The sequence below is a fragment of the Rutilus rutilus genome (genome assembly GCF_951802725.1).
Source record: "Rutilus rutilus genome assembly, chromosome: 9".
NCBI lineage: Eukaryota > Metazoa > Chordata > Actinopteri > Cypriniformes > Leuciscidae > Rutilus > Rutilus rutilus.
Window position 1 is genome coordinate 23930360 of NC_140223.1, and position 14453 is coordinate 23944812.

The 14453-nt window shown below is 37.8% G+C and overlaps 1 protein-coding gene across 6 annotated transcripts in view; it reads right to left on the reverse strand.

The window, feature by feature from the left end:
- The window catches only part of cuedc1b (CUE domain containing 1b), a gene marked incomplete at its 3' end in the record, with an annotated part of 36355 nt that overhangs the window by 3839 nt on the left and 18063 nt on the right, over positions 1–14453 (reverse strand). For 3 of the 6 annotated variants that reach the window (XM_084418948.1, XM_084418950.1, XM_084418946.1), the window contains exons 1-8: positions 9929–10190; positions 7814–8430; positions 6059–6186; positions 5598–5724; positions 3269–3497; positions 2853–2921; positions 361–450; positions 175–268 (exon numbers count right to left, since the gene is read on the reverse strand). In XM_084418948.1, coding sequence (XP_084275074.1) covers positions 175–268; positions 361–450; positions 2853–2921; positions 3269–3497; positions 5598–5724; positions 6059–6186; positions 7814–8110 — 1034 coding nt within the window. In that variant the 5' untranslated portion in view covers positions 8111–8430; positions 9929–10190. Of the gene's footprint in view, positions 1–174; positions 269–360; positions 451–2852; positions 2922–3268; positions 3498–5597; positions 5725–6058; positions 6187–7813; positions 8431–9928; positions 10191–14453 lie in introns of those variants that run through there. The other 3 variants (XM_084418947.1, XM_084418949.1, XM_084418945.1) reach the window with 1 other exon arrangement.

Consider the following 14453-nt stretch of genomic DNA (forward strand, 5'->3'; position numbering starts at 1 on the left):
GGGAGCCACTGAGTTCAACATTAAAAACACAGCATCATAACTCATAACTCATTTTTGTCCTATTTTCGATTTCATGCTTGCTCTAAAAGTTCTGATTTCACATAGTATTTTATTTTTTACACTCCCACTGTTTTGATTTAAGCTAAAGTGGTTCTGGCACATTTTGAAGGATACGAATGATGCCGTAGCAACGTTCTTCTTTTAGACTTCCTCCGCTTCGTCTTCTCTGAGAACCCTCTGGCGATTTCAAACAGCTTCTTCCTGGTTGCTGCAGGTGAGAATGAAGAATGTTTCAATTCAACAGAAATGTTAACGTTCAACAAGTATCTTTAATAAACAATTATTTTCAGGTGAACTTACATTTCCCCATGTGCTTTAGCTTGTCTCTGAACAGAGCGTCATCTGAGACTGCTGTGCAGGCCTCTACAGATCCGGAAGCATAGTGGTCACCTGTGTTTCAGGGAAAAAAGTAAAGCATCTTGATTTCTACAACAAAAATGTTGCAAAATGGGTTACATTTTTAATTTGACACTTTCTACCCTTCATTATGAATAACCGTAATAGTGGTGCTTTTACTATTGAGAATTTAGGGGTTTTGAAAAGGGAAAATGTGAAATTTACTTCAAGCGAAATTGAAGAACAAACTGGCGTGATGTAATTTCGGACAAAATCACGTCAAAATTAAGTTCGTGTCTGGAGTTCGCAACTTCGAAGCGAAAAGTTCGCTCTGGCTGGTAAACACCTCAAACTACCATTGGTCGGTGGCGATTACATATTAGGTACGTGTGGTCTGTGGCTCCTTCCTCTTCTGTGTGGAAATCTTCCTTGGTTAAATTTCTTCTGTTCAGTCCGTCAAGGTCAGACGTCATGAGAGAGCCAACTAGTGAGCGGCTTTATAGTAGAAACTGAAATTCTGATAGAGTCACTGTTTTTTCATGTTTAATACCGTAAAGCTGCTTGCTTTAAAGCAATCTGTATATAAAGTGCTAAATAAATGTAGCGTGTTGAATTGCAGAGCTCGTGCAAACATATCCACATCCATATCCATATGATCAGAATGCTTTCGTAACTGCTGTTTTCTCACCACTGTCATTTTTTTGGGGTGTTTTTTTTTTTTTTTTTGAGAGGAAAGCACTCAGAACATATTTACATATTCAAACAGCTTTGGCGGTGTCGGGACGTTTGCTAACAGTATACCACTGCAAAGGTATTTTTAAAACTTGTTTTAGCCCTAAGTGAAGAACATAAAAGACCTTTGCTGTGAGCATATCAGGGCCTTTTTGCTTATACACACAGACACAGCGTGACATACATACTAGGGTTGTGCCGATAGACGATAGTATCGTGTATCGACGATAGACAGAGATATCGCCGATGGCAGATGCCTTTGACGATATCAATACGATAATTGGCTCGTTTTCCTATTAATGTATTAAATCATTATTATTATTATGAAGCTAGTATAGTTACAATTATATTTGCCTTGCCTAAATTCATAACGACATCTCACCACATAACCACACTTGCGACATCACATAACCACACATGCAACGTCACCGACGCGCGCGTATGAGGACTCCTCAAAGAAAATATTTTTAAAACAGAAAAAAATTACATCCCACAACGAAATTGAATTGCAAGGTGATCCATTCACAAATTGCCAAGAGTGCTTGTTTTAACAGACGCATATTCTTATACAGAGCCAAGATGAAGACGCGGCATCGTTGTTCGTCAGTATTTTGTTTCCATAGCACATTAACAAAATATTTAATGACAGTAAAAACACTAAAAACAGTAGGCTACAATTACAAAATATTAATTATAATAATAATATCAATAAAATTATATAGGCCGCCTATGCCTAATAAAGTCTTTAGTAGGCTACACGAAGCATCTGTGAAACTCTGCCTGTGGAAATCACAAGCAACTTCAAACTTGTTTAACAAGAAATATTCTTCTATTTTTTTTTCACTGTCAATAATGTAAGTCCACAAGAGAAATATTAAGCCAGTAAATTAAGATGCTGTAGCCTACCGTTATATCCACCGTCGTCTCTGAGAGAACGCGCAGTTAATGCAGTGAAAGCGCAGTCCGTTTCTGCTTTCGTTTTCAGGGAATGATCGCGTTTACATGCACGTTATTAACTCGATTATGCTGAATAAACTGACAATGCATGTGGTCATGTAAACGGATTAACCCATTTTCCTTTATCAGAGTCAAGTCATAAGTAAGTACCGATCGACTTTTAGATTTTTGCCTCTGATTTCTCCCGGCATTTAAAACCCGCGTTATTTCGGTTTATTGAAGTGCGGTGCGCATAAGTGAAGTGCATCCAGACAGAGAGAGCACTGGTAGGAGGACATATCGCAGACTCCGACTCTTTCTTGACCCAATAAATTAAAACGTGTTCTCATGATCTCGTGCAGAAGCAGCCTACAGTCAAAATGCTGCATCAGTAACGGCATGAGGGGATCATGTGTGTCCGTAAATTTCCCGCTGACATGTTGAAATATACAAGAATGGTCAGATACAAGAATGATTAGGATCTTTTTTTTTTACCTCACTATACCAGGAAACAACCTGATTTAGCCTATTAATAAACACTCCACCTTTGCTAGCAAAATAGAAAAAGATTCTCATTTAAAACGAAGTAATAAAACAAGCAAATTGATGAGTAAATAAGCAAGTTAATAATCAAATAAGTAAGCCCCGCCCCCCTCACGATAATATCGTGTATCGCCGATCTCACAGGCTGACGATAGGACGATATGAAAATGGAGCATATCGCGCAACCCTAATACATACTCACACACGCAAAATGCAAAACCACAGTTCAGGTGAATGATATCTACCTGTGGAGTTCTCCATGCTAGCTGATGAATGACTGGATTTGGATTTCTTTGACTCGTATTTTAATCGATCTAAAACATAGAAGGCAGGTGTTATGGAAGTCTTTGACATTCTGCGTTCAACGAGGATATGAAGTCATCCAAAGAAGACCACTCATAGGCTCAAGGTATATCAAACAATCTGTGTGGAAAAGCACAAAATGTGTATGACAAAGCATAACAAAATCTTGCTGTGAGGAATAGACACTGCTAATGGCCTTGGAGAAAAACCAAAACCATTAACGTTCACAGCCGGGCTGAGTAAATTTGCATAAGAATTCACTCTTTAGGATTTGTGTAGGTGGAACTGTGAAAGGAAGGGAAGTAGAGTGTATCAGAAACTGCTCATTGTCCCATTTAGCGTGTGGGCGTCTTCCTACCTCTTTCCAACGCAACGAGGAACTCTCGGTTCCTCTGCAGCTCTTTCATGAACTCCTCGTTCTGCAGGAAGAGAGCGATACGCTCATCCTCCAAATATTGCTTCAGTTTACGTTCCTGCTCTGAAGCTCCACCTGTTCCTGTGGCGGCCGCCACAGTCGGGTCCTTCTGGGGTACTGAGGAGGAGGAGGAAGAGGAGGAAGAGGGCATGGAGATGCTACTCTGAGAGCCCTGCAGAATATTGAAGGGTACGGAATATGTAAGAAAATCAGACTCGCTTTCATTAAAATCCAAAAGAACTGGCAAACTTTAAAACAGGGTTGTTTTAGTGCAGTTCTCTGTAGTAAAATTTTGTAAATAAACAGTTTCTGAAAACAAATATTTTAATAGAAAGCAATGCATTTTTTATTATTTTTTCCAAAGTTTTGACAACTCCGTGTTAACTAAAAATTGTTGCAAACTGGTACTACCAACAAAATATTAGTGCATTCCTGGAACTGGGCATCATTGCACTACATCCTCCTTATGCATCACTTTCTGCCAGGACTTTTACGGGCTTTTCCCAAATCACAGAAGTGACCTCGACGTCCGGGTTAGCGGTAGCATAAGCCATCAGCCAAGTGTTGTTTAAATAAACTCCTGATGTACTCACAAACTTTCCAATACCTCGTTTTATGAGTACAGAACCTACATAGAAGTTTGGTACCATTCCGGGCATTATTAGTGGGGTAATTTACGTGATACAACCTTGGATCCATTAGCCCCTGCACTAAGCCATTCTGCTGATATCTCTAAATAAGCTCTAACTTTAATAATGTTCGACCAAGGGAAAAAAGGCTTCTGGGGGGGTGTTTGGCTCGAGGTCATGGTGCAAAGGACCCTAGGTTGAAATTACTCCGAACCATCCCTTTAAAGGGAGGAACATATGCTTAAAAACAGGGTGTTTTGTTATTCCTATATTTCTGTTTATTTTTAGATGAATATATGACCCAGACATGTTGAGAGAAGATTCACTCTCCTAAAAACACATACTGTTTAAGTGTGAACTTTAATAACATGAGACTGTCATGCTGTCATAGTGAATATCAAATACATTGCTTTATGTTTGAACACTCATCATATGCAGGACAACTGTATATGTACAATGGATCAAGGACACCATTATAGTTAATCTAGCCATTAAGAGAGCATGATATGGCATAAGAGCTTAAAAGCAACTACACAATGGCCTCCCTGCGGCACTTCTGCATTGCATTAGCATGTTTTAATGACCAAACCTCTGTACCTCTAAAGATGTTTCTGAACTATTAATGTTTTTTTTTTATATTGTTGAATAGCAAAAGAGCCCAGAGGGCACTTAAAAAAAAAAAAAAAAAAAAAACCTGCCTGGATTCAGAGTTTGTGTTAGATAACTGAGAATACAGACTGTGCTTTAACCCTTAAACAAAAAGGAAAAGTGTTAAAGGCAGTGTGATACTCTAGTTCAGTCTACGATACATTACCATTCAAAAGTTTTAAGGTAACTACGATTTTTTTTAAATGTTTTTCAATGTCTCTAACCAAAGGGCCGTTCACACCAAGAAGGATAACTATAACAATAACTATATTAGCATCCACACCAGCGGACGATATCGTTCTGTTTATTCTAAATGTCCGCTGCAGTTTTGACATCTGCTGCTTTAAATGCTCGAGCTCTTTAAAGCAGGATGGATTCTGATTGGTTGTCAATGCTTTTATCGTTAATCAGCTGGAAAAAACGTTCTGAAAACGATTCCAATGATATCATTTATCTGTGCCGTTATCATTATAGTTGTGGTGTGGACTCTGCTTTTCTGTTATATTTAGAACGATTATTAGGACGATATCTTTATTGTTATCATTATAGTTAAAGTCCTTAGTGTTGATAAAGAAACAGTAATATTATTACAATTTAAAATAACTTTTCTATTATTTAAAATCTGATTATTCCATTTTATTATAATATTCTAATTTATTCATGTGAGGCAAAGCTGATTTTTCAGCATCCTTACTCCCTGTCAGTGTCACATGATCCCTCAGAAATCATTCCAATATGCTGATTTGATGCAAAATAAACATTCCTTGTTATTATGAATGTTGAAAACAGTTGTGCTGCTTAATATTTTTGTGGATTTTTTTTTTTTTTTTTTTAGGATTCTCTGATGAATATAAAGTTCAAAAGAGCAGCACTTATTTTGAAATATAATTAATTTGTAACATTATGTCTTTATTGGCACTTTTGATCAATTTAAAATACATTTCTTATTGACCCCAAACTTTGAAACATTGTTGCATCACATGACAAATGCTCACCTGTATACTGTCCAATTGTTGGGGCAGAATTCGCAGGAAGTCATCAGGCAGATTGCCAAGTAATGGTGGGTTCCAGTTTTTGTAACCTTGGACTTGCCTGTGTCCAGGGGGAGGCTGGGCCTCGAATCTGAAAGATAACAGACCCCAATGGCACTTGTTTCAATACTCGGAATGCTCACATCAGTCTAATAATTCAATTATAGCTCCTGCATTGTGTCTGACCCAATAAACATTTGTGAATTAATGAGTATTACATCTGTGGACAAATGGAATTACAAGCATCTTGGCTATTAAACCGCAAACAAACGGCTCAACAGGAATTGCAATATGGTTTTTGAACACCAGGGGGCATCAATTTAGAGAACCGTGACTAAATGAACAAGGACCTGTGATGACCCTATTTCCTAGACTGATGATGTTTCAGTAATTCTTTTAAAATTGCTCTCAAAAACGTTTCTAACCTGGGTGGAGGAACAGGAGGAGCATCAGGATATTTCCTGTCATATATGTGCATGTCATATGTTGGTGGTGAGTAGACAGGGGGTGGCTCTTCATCTGAGCTGTCTGGCTCGAGGGTCCGCTCAAGAATCTGATAAAAGCACAAGAGAAAACAAATGCAATTAGCAGTAACAAGAAACTTTTATTGAGAAAAAAATAAATGATTTTTCTAATGCACAGAATCATTCATTTGTTTAGTATTGGTCAGCTATTAATTTAAAATGAGTAATGGTAGAAGGAATGTAAAAAAATATGGATGCTTAGGCACCAAGTTGATAATTAAATAAAACTCGACTAGTCTTTGCTTGAACAATACAAGCCATTGTTTTAATTAAATTTGTTAATATTTAAATTCAATTTAAAAATAAAAATAAATTTTGGTATTGTGACAATCCTAAATGGTACTAATGGATCTTTTTTACACAATGTAATGATAAATAAAAATATTTAACATTTTTTTAATGAATCAATGTGCTGTAGGCTACTGCAAAATCATGGCAAACAGAATATGAATTACTGCACATGTAGACACTGCTCACACATTCAACTGTTGATGCTCAAATAAAAATAAATAAAAAAGTAGTGTTTTTATTTAAAAGCTCCAAGCCATTTTTTATTGGATAATATTTAAATTTAATTTAATATCATATTAAATGTAATTAAATTGATAATTAAATAAATAAAAATATAATTTAATTAAATGCAGGTGATATAGTAGACTGTTATTGGTGTGACCTAGTGAAAGAAAATTGACCTAAAACATTTTTTTTTAATGCATCTCAGGTCAATGTTTGCTGTGATTTTCATACAAACAGCTTGCACAGTAAAGCACATGCACATACTGTTCCAACACATCCCCATATAAACAGAAGATTATAAATAATGCAAGAGAAAAAAATACACCAGTGGGGAATGTTCTTAAAAGCAGCTACACACAGAATCGTGGCAGAATGTATAAACAAAATGCACTGCAGTTTATGCTTCACTTAGGATCGCATCGAAGTCTAATGGCAGAGCATCTCCACTGGGCCATGAAGCAGATGGAGAAACAGACAGATACACCGTAATGTGTCTCAGATCCGTCTCCAAGCCCAGTCCTGACACAGTTTCTTATCAGGGAAGTCAGGTGTAAGAGGACTGTCACAGTGGGTGAGAAACGTATTGATTATTACACCCCGCTTAAAATAAGGTGTGAAGAATGCGACAAAAAACATAGTTTGCTACAGATTCAGCTAAGTGCACAAGCTGAATGGACCGCTTTTAATTTATTAAAATGTCACATTTCAGGAGCCAGTGCAAAAGATGCTTGGGACAGTTCACGAAATTGTCACTGTTAGACCTACCTGAAAAACTAAAAGCATCTATTTGTGCTATTGCTAATTTATTTATTTGTTCTTATTTTATTACTGACTGTTTACTTGTCTTTAATAATGTTTGAAATGTACATTAGTTAGGCAAGTAGTTAATTGAGAATTGTTCAATTTCACTGGTATCAAAATGTTTGGAGCCATAACTGTATTTATTACAAGGTTACATGAAACAATGAAAAAAATAATTATTTTATTGTATTTTTTGTTGGGGTGCAGGGCACGTCCAAATTTAAAACACTGGCCTTGACCAGGTCTGCAGAAAAAATCCTTAGCGCTGAGCACTGCTTTTGTCTTCCTCTGAAGAAACGCAATCATATGGGGAATATAGGTACTTCAAAAGACACTGACCTCTGGTGGGATGCTGTCATCCGAATCCGAACTGTCATCTGAGCCTTGCCCGTCGATGCTCATCTGCAGGAGCTGGTCGATGGTGGCATCCACAGCCCCATTGTTGGAGCGCAGGACGCACTCGATCACCTCATAGTCCATGCTAGGGAACATGGTTTTAAAGTCCTCCATGGCCTGGTTGAACTCAAGCCGTCGAACTTGCCGGTTGGGCCTGGAGTTGTTGAGCTCGCCTGCGGCCGAGCCTCCGCCACCCCTAGACCCTCCATTACTGCTGCTACGTCGGAAAAGGCTGGTCATCCCCGTTTCCTTACCCGACCAACGATGCCACGTAAGAAACGATGGCGCCCACTTCAGCCCGATGTCCCCCACAAAAGTTCTAGGTCCGTCTCACAGGTTTTTTTTTGGTTTCTGGAACTATTCAAGTTCACTTTTTCATCATACCGAAAACAATCTAGTCCGCTGGAGTGAGAGAAATCCTTTCTTTCTCTTCTTCTGCTTATTAAGCTGCATCCAACACGACAGTATGGAGTCCCTGGCACGAAGGAAGTAGATGATCTGGTCTTGAGCGTTCTAGCTTTGTGTCCGCCTGTGTGATCTCCCCATTAGTTCGGCTCAAACTAAAAAACAAACACAGAGGCATGCAGTTAACAAGACGGTTTGAAACGAAACAGTTCATTATAAAAACCTTTGACTGCCAAACATCAACCAGTTAATGGTCTGAAATTCATGCTTCTCATTGGCTCGCTCTGGAGACTAACCACCCTGTATTTAGTCCACACACGTTGCTACAAAGCCATCTATCCCTGAAAGATGGCAATAATGACATCCGCAGATATAATGACACTGGCAGAAATAAGCAGACGAAAGAGAAGGAAGAAAAAAAACCCACAAAGCTAGTGAGTAGAGCCGAATTCTAGAGTAGGAAATAAATAAACGGGTGAGAAACCAGGGGCTAGATGACAGGAAGGGTATCCAAATACTACATATGGAAATTATTACACTAAATTCACGATTTAGAAACATTTTTGAACATTTGGAATCTGAACATTCACGCCAATAGTTCAGATTTGTACTTACCAACATTTTAACTGGCCCCACCACAAATGTATTTTATTTGATATAACTTTATTCTATTATTATTATTATTATTAATATTAATACAAGTTATTTTTATTTGCAATAATAGCTGCTGGAAATAAATCCAAATCCATGATGGCTATAAATTCATAAGCACATGTACACTTTTGTTCAAAAGTTTGGGTTTTTAATACTTTTAATATTTTTGAAAGAAGTCTCTTAAACTAACCAAATCTGCATTTAGTTGATCAAAAATACAGGAAAAACTGTAATATTGTGAAATGTTATTACAATTTAAAATTAACAATTTTTTAAAATGTCATTAATTCCTGGGATGCAAAGCTGAATTCTTAGCATCATTACACACTATAGTCTTCAGTGATCCTTGATCCACATGATCCTTCAGAAATCATTCTAATAGGATGATTTGGTGCTCAAGAAACATTTATTTTTATTAATGTTGAAAATAGTTGTGCTGCTTAATATTTTTGAGGAAATCATGATACATACTTTTTTTCAGGATTTTATGATGAACAGAACAGCATTTATTTGAAATGTACAATGTAAAAGTATTTACTGGCACTTTTGATCAATTTAATGCATCCTTGAATAGAAGTACTAATTTATTCAAAAGTCTTCAAAAAATAAATAAATAAATATCTTACAAACCCCAAACTTTTGAATGGTAGTAATACATTCTTGCAGTTTCAGTGCAAAACATTATTTATGTTAGCCAGCTAGACACTGTAACTTTATTTGCAAATCTGCAATATATATATATATAATTTTTTTTTATATATATACTTAAAAGTTAAAAATACATAAAAATATATAATATTTAAATATATTATTAAATGTATCAATTTATAAATGTCTAATTTTATAATCCTAAAACATTGTTTATTTTCAGGTTTAAATAAACCTATTTTCAGTGTGTTCTCTTTAGGCCCTACACCAATCAGTACTAGTGTGACAAACAGCAAAATCTATTATTGCCAAGCTCAAAACATAATTTTAGATGCAAGTGCATTCCTTTACCTTCAGACTACTGAAAGCAAATCCTGACCACTCTCAGGCCCCAGTCCTCTCGACATCTAGTTGTCCAAACCACCTGCTTTCTGTTAAAATGCGAAACAAGAATGCTAAAAATGCACGAGTCTGCAGAACATGGCTACAACTTTGCTGTGATGTTCTGGGATCTCATATGCCTTGCCCCATTTCCACACTCCCTTTCCTCTCTCCTCTCAGTGCAGGGCAGAGAAATCCCTGCTTCATTGAAACAATACACACAGCCGAGCCCGAGCCAAGCCCACATGGCACTGCCAGGACCCAGCACCCCTCACCAGCCTCTCGTTGGCATGGAGACATTTTTGTGATGTAAACAGGATGCTTCGCCGTACACTGACATGAAAGCGTATGCATGCCTGCAGGGATGCCGTCAAGAGAGACGGGGAGCACGGTTTAGTGACCGAGGAAAAATTCCTCTCGTGGCCAGTTTCAGTGGCTTGAGGATTGTGTTTTGAGTGAAAAGGTATTGTTATAGTTCCCTACTGAACTCAGTGCCTGTTTTGCATCTACTTACTCATTCGGCTTAGACGCTGCGATGCCTTGACGACGCACAACAAGAAAGGTCACAGAAACAAGAGCGGTTTTCTAAGAGTATGACCTACTTGGCTAGTAGCAATGGCAACTTAGAAAAATAAGCCGAGAAGAACTGCGACTTCTGGAAAATCCTGATAATTATTTAACAGTTCACTATAGTGCTTTCAAGGCAGTGTCGTATTGAAATTCCTCAAACATGCTTACATGCAAACAATGCTACATGAGCATCAAATAAGCACATTAGAATGATTTCTGAAGGATCATGTGACACTGAAAAATGGAGTAACAGCTTTGCCATCACAGGAATAAACTACTTTTAAATATATATAAATAAAACATTTACTTGTAATAATGTTACTGTTGTTTCACTGCATTTAAAAAATACAAATAAATGCTGCCTGGGTGAGCATAAGAGGAAAAATTAGGGATGCACCGATTTGAACATTTTGCCCGATACCGATCATTTTTTAGATTTGGAAGCCGATAACAGATATATTGGCCGATAAATCTAAAACCAAATTTTTATATCATTTTTGAGAACCTGGTTACAAAAACAAAAGTCTCACCATTTAAAGCCATGGCCCAAGCACAACATTTTAAAGTTCTCATTATAATTGTATATATATATGACAGACTATTTTCCTTTTTTGAAGTGATTCCAATTATATTTCAAGCAATTCAAAACCATCATGGTGAACAGTGCGCATCTGAAATGTCTCAGCTGAAGGAAATAATACATTATTTATCGATTTTAATTTATCGGCCGATTTTTCTTATCAGGCCGATAACGATAACGTTAAAAATGAACATACAGTGGGTATGGAAAGTATTCAGACCCCCTTAAATTTTTCACCTTTTCCTAAAATCATTTAAGTTAATTTTTTTCCCCTCATTATTGTACACACAGCACCCCACATTGACAGAAAAACACAGAATTGTTGACATTTTTGCACATTTATTAAAAAAGAAAAACTGAAATATCACATGGTCCTAAGTATTCAGACCCTTTGCTCAGTATTTAGTAGAAGCACCCTTTTGATCTAATACAGCCATGAGTCTTTTTGGGAAAGATGCAACAAGTTTTTCACACCTGGATTTGGGTATCCTCTGCCATTCCTCCTTGCAGATCCTCTCCAGTTCTGTCAGGTTGGATGGTAAACATAGGTGGACAGCCATTTTCAGGTCTCTCCAGAGATGCTCAATTGGCTTTAAGTCAGGGCTCTGGCTGGGCCATTCAAGAACAGTCACGGAGTTGTTGTGAAGCCACTTCTTCGTTATTTTAGCTGTGTGCTTAGGGTCATTGTCTTGTTGGAAGGTGAACCTTCGGCCCAGTCTGAGGTCCAGAGCACTCTGGAGAAGGTTTTCGTCCAGGATATCCCTGTACTTGGCCGCATTCATCTTTCCCTCGATTGCAACCAGTCGTCCTGTCCCTGCAGCTGAAAAACACCCCCACAGCATGATGCTGCCACCACCATGCTTCACTGTTGAGACTGTATTGGACAGGTGATGAGCAGTGCCTGGTTTTCTCCACACATACCGCTTAGAATTAAGGCCAAAAAGTTATATCTTGGTCTCATCAGACCAGAGAATCTTATTTATCACCATCTTGGAGTCCTTCAGGTGTGCTTTCATGTGTCTTGCACTGAGGAGAGGCTTCCGTCGGGCCACTCTGCCATAAATCCCCGACTGGTGGATGGCTGCAGTGATGGTTGACTTACTACAACTTTCTCCCATCTCCCGACTGCATCTCTGGAGCTCAGCCACAGTGATCTTTGGGTTCTTCTTTACCTCTCTCACCAAGGCTCTTCTCCCCCGATAGCTCAGTTTGGCCGGACGGCCAGCTCTAGGAAGGGTTCTGGTCGTCCCAAACATCTTCCATTTAAGGATTATGGAGGCCACTGTGCTCTTAGGAACCTTAAGTGCAGCAGAAATTTTTTTGTAACCATGGCCAGATCTGTGCCTTGCCACAATTCTGTCTCTGAGCTCTTCAGGCAGTTCCTTTGACCTCATGATTCTCATTTGCTCTGACATGCACTGTGAGCTGTAAGGTCTTATATAGACAGGTGTGTGGCTTTCCTAATCAAGTCCAATCAGTATAATCAAACACAGCTGGACTCAAATGAAGGTGTAGAACCATCTCAAGGATGATCAGAAGAAATGGACAGCACCTGAGTTAAACATATGAGTGTCACAGCAAAGGGTCTGAATACTTAGGACCATGTGATATTTCAGTTTTTCTTTTTTAATAAATGTGTAAAAATGTCAACAATTCTGTGTTTTTCTGTCAATGTGGGGTGCTGTGTGTACAATAATGAGGAAAAAAAATGAACTTAAATGATTTTAGCAAATGGCTGCAATATAACAGAGTGAAAAATTTAAGGGGGTCTGAATACTTTCCGTACCCACTGTATATCGGCCGATATCGATATGGTGTCCAATATATCCTGCATCCCTAAAAAAAAAAAAAAAAACTCACTGACCCCAAACTTGTGAACTGTTTATATTTAGCTATAAATAACAGCAAGTTTTCACTACAATTAGGAACATTTACCAGTATTAATAATAATAAAAAAAATACACTTTTAGTTCAATTTCATGGTCATAAAACACAGCTTGGTTACTGGGCCTGTAAATAGATCCTCCTCAAAACCAATACTATATTTAGGTTGTCTTTTGGAATATTTCAGTATGGAATTCTTTCTGCATTATTTCAACTCCCATCAGGGATCCTTAGAGACAGGAAATTGGGAACAGGATGCTCCATAACAAAGCCTTTAGAAGTACCAGAAACTTGTAGCATGGTTAGTGCAAAGACTATAGCCTATTCGATAAAGTAAAATGAATGTTAACAAATCAGGAGCCCCAAAGATTTAGTAAACTACTGGTCACAATGCAGGGCTGTAAAACTGGAGCTTGATGCAAAAATGTACAAAGAGCTGTAGTCAATATAGATGAGCTTATCGTCAGCTGAAATTCTAAACATCTTACTTTCCACTAACCCTTCCTTGCTTGAGACTCTCACTTCCTGTTGTGAAGTACCCGTCTGACCCATCACTAACACCCGATATCAAAGAGCTTTGAACTGAAGGTGAACACAGCCTAGATGACTTGCAGTGCACATAGGCTATATGCGTGCGCTCAGAGTTGGCACGGATTGCACAGAGCGAAGGCCATGCATTCCACTGAGCTATTTTTTACATGACTATGATCTGCATCCGAGAACCTTCTATATTTACTAATGGGAGCCAGAGCTCGATTTTGCTCTTCCAGAAAACCAACCCACTGTCTCCACTGCCAATGTCATGACAAAAAAAAATTCAGAGCAGATGTAAGCCAGTCATGCTAAATGTGCTTCATAAATCTGTTCTGTTACCTGCTTAGGAATTGTGTTTAGTGAGATGTTTTACAAACAAGCAAAGGTTATGGAACTTTGGGCAGTTTGTCTTTTTACTAGGCAATAAGTAACTTAAAAAAAGAAGAATTCTAGTCCTTTGACCACAATCCACTTTACTACATGCTTTACAGCCTTCATGTCTGCTGCTTAACTATTCTTTGATGAATAGAAAGTTTAAAAGAACAGAATTCATTTGGAATAGAAATCTGTTGTAACATTACAAAATGTTTTTTTTTTGTGCCATTTTTAATCAACATAATCCATTAATGCTGAAGAAAAGTAAATAAAAATATGTATACACACTAACACAATTTTAATAAAACATATTTAATCTACTTGACAGCAGCAAAGAGTTTATTTAAAGTTTGTTAAAGTGTGTACACACACACACACACACACACACACACACACACACACACACACACACACACACACACACACACACACACACACACACACACACACACACACACACACACACACACACACACACACACACACACACACACACACACACTTTAAAAGGCACCTATTATGCCCCTTTTCACAAGATGTAAAATAAGTCTC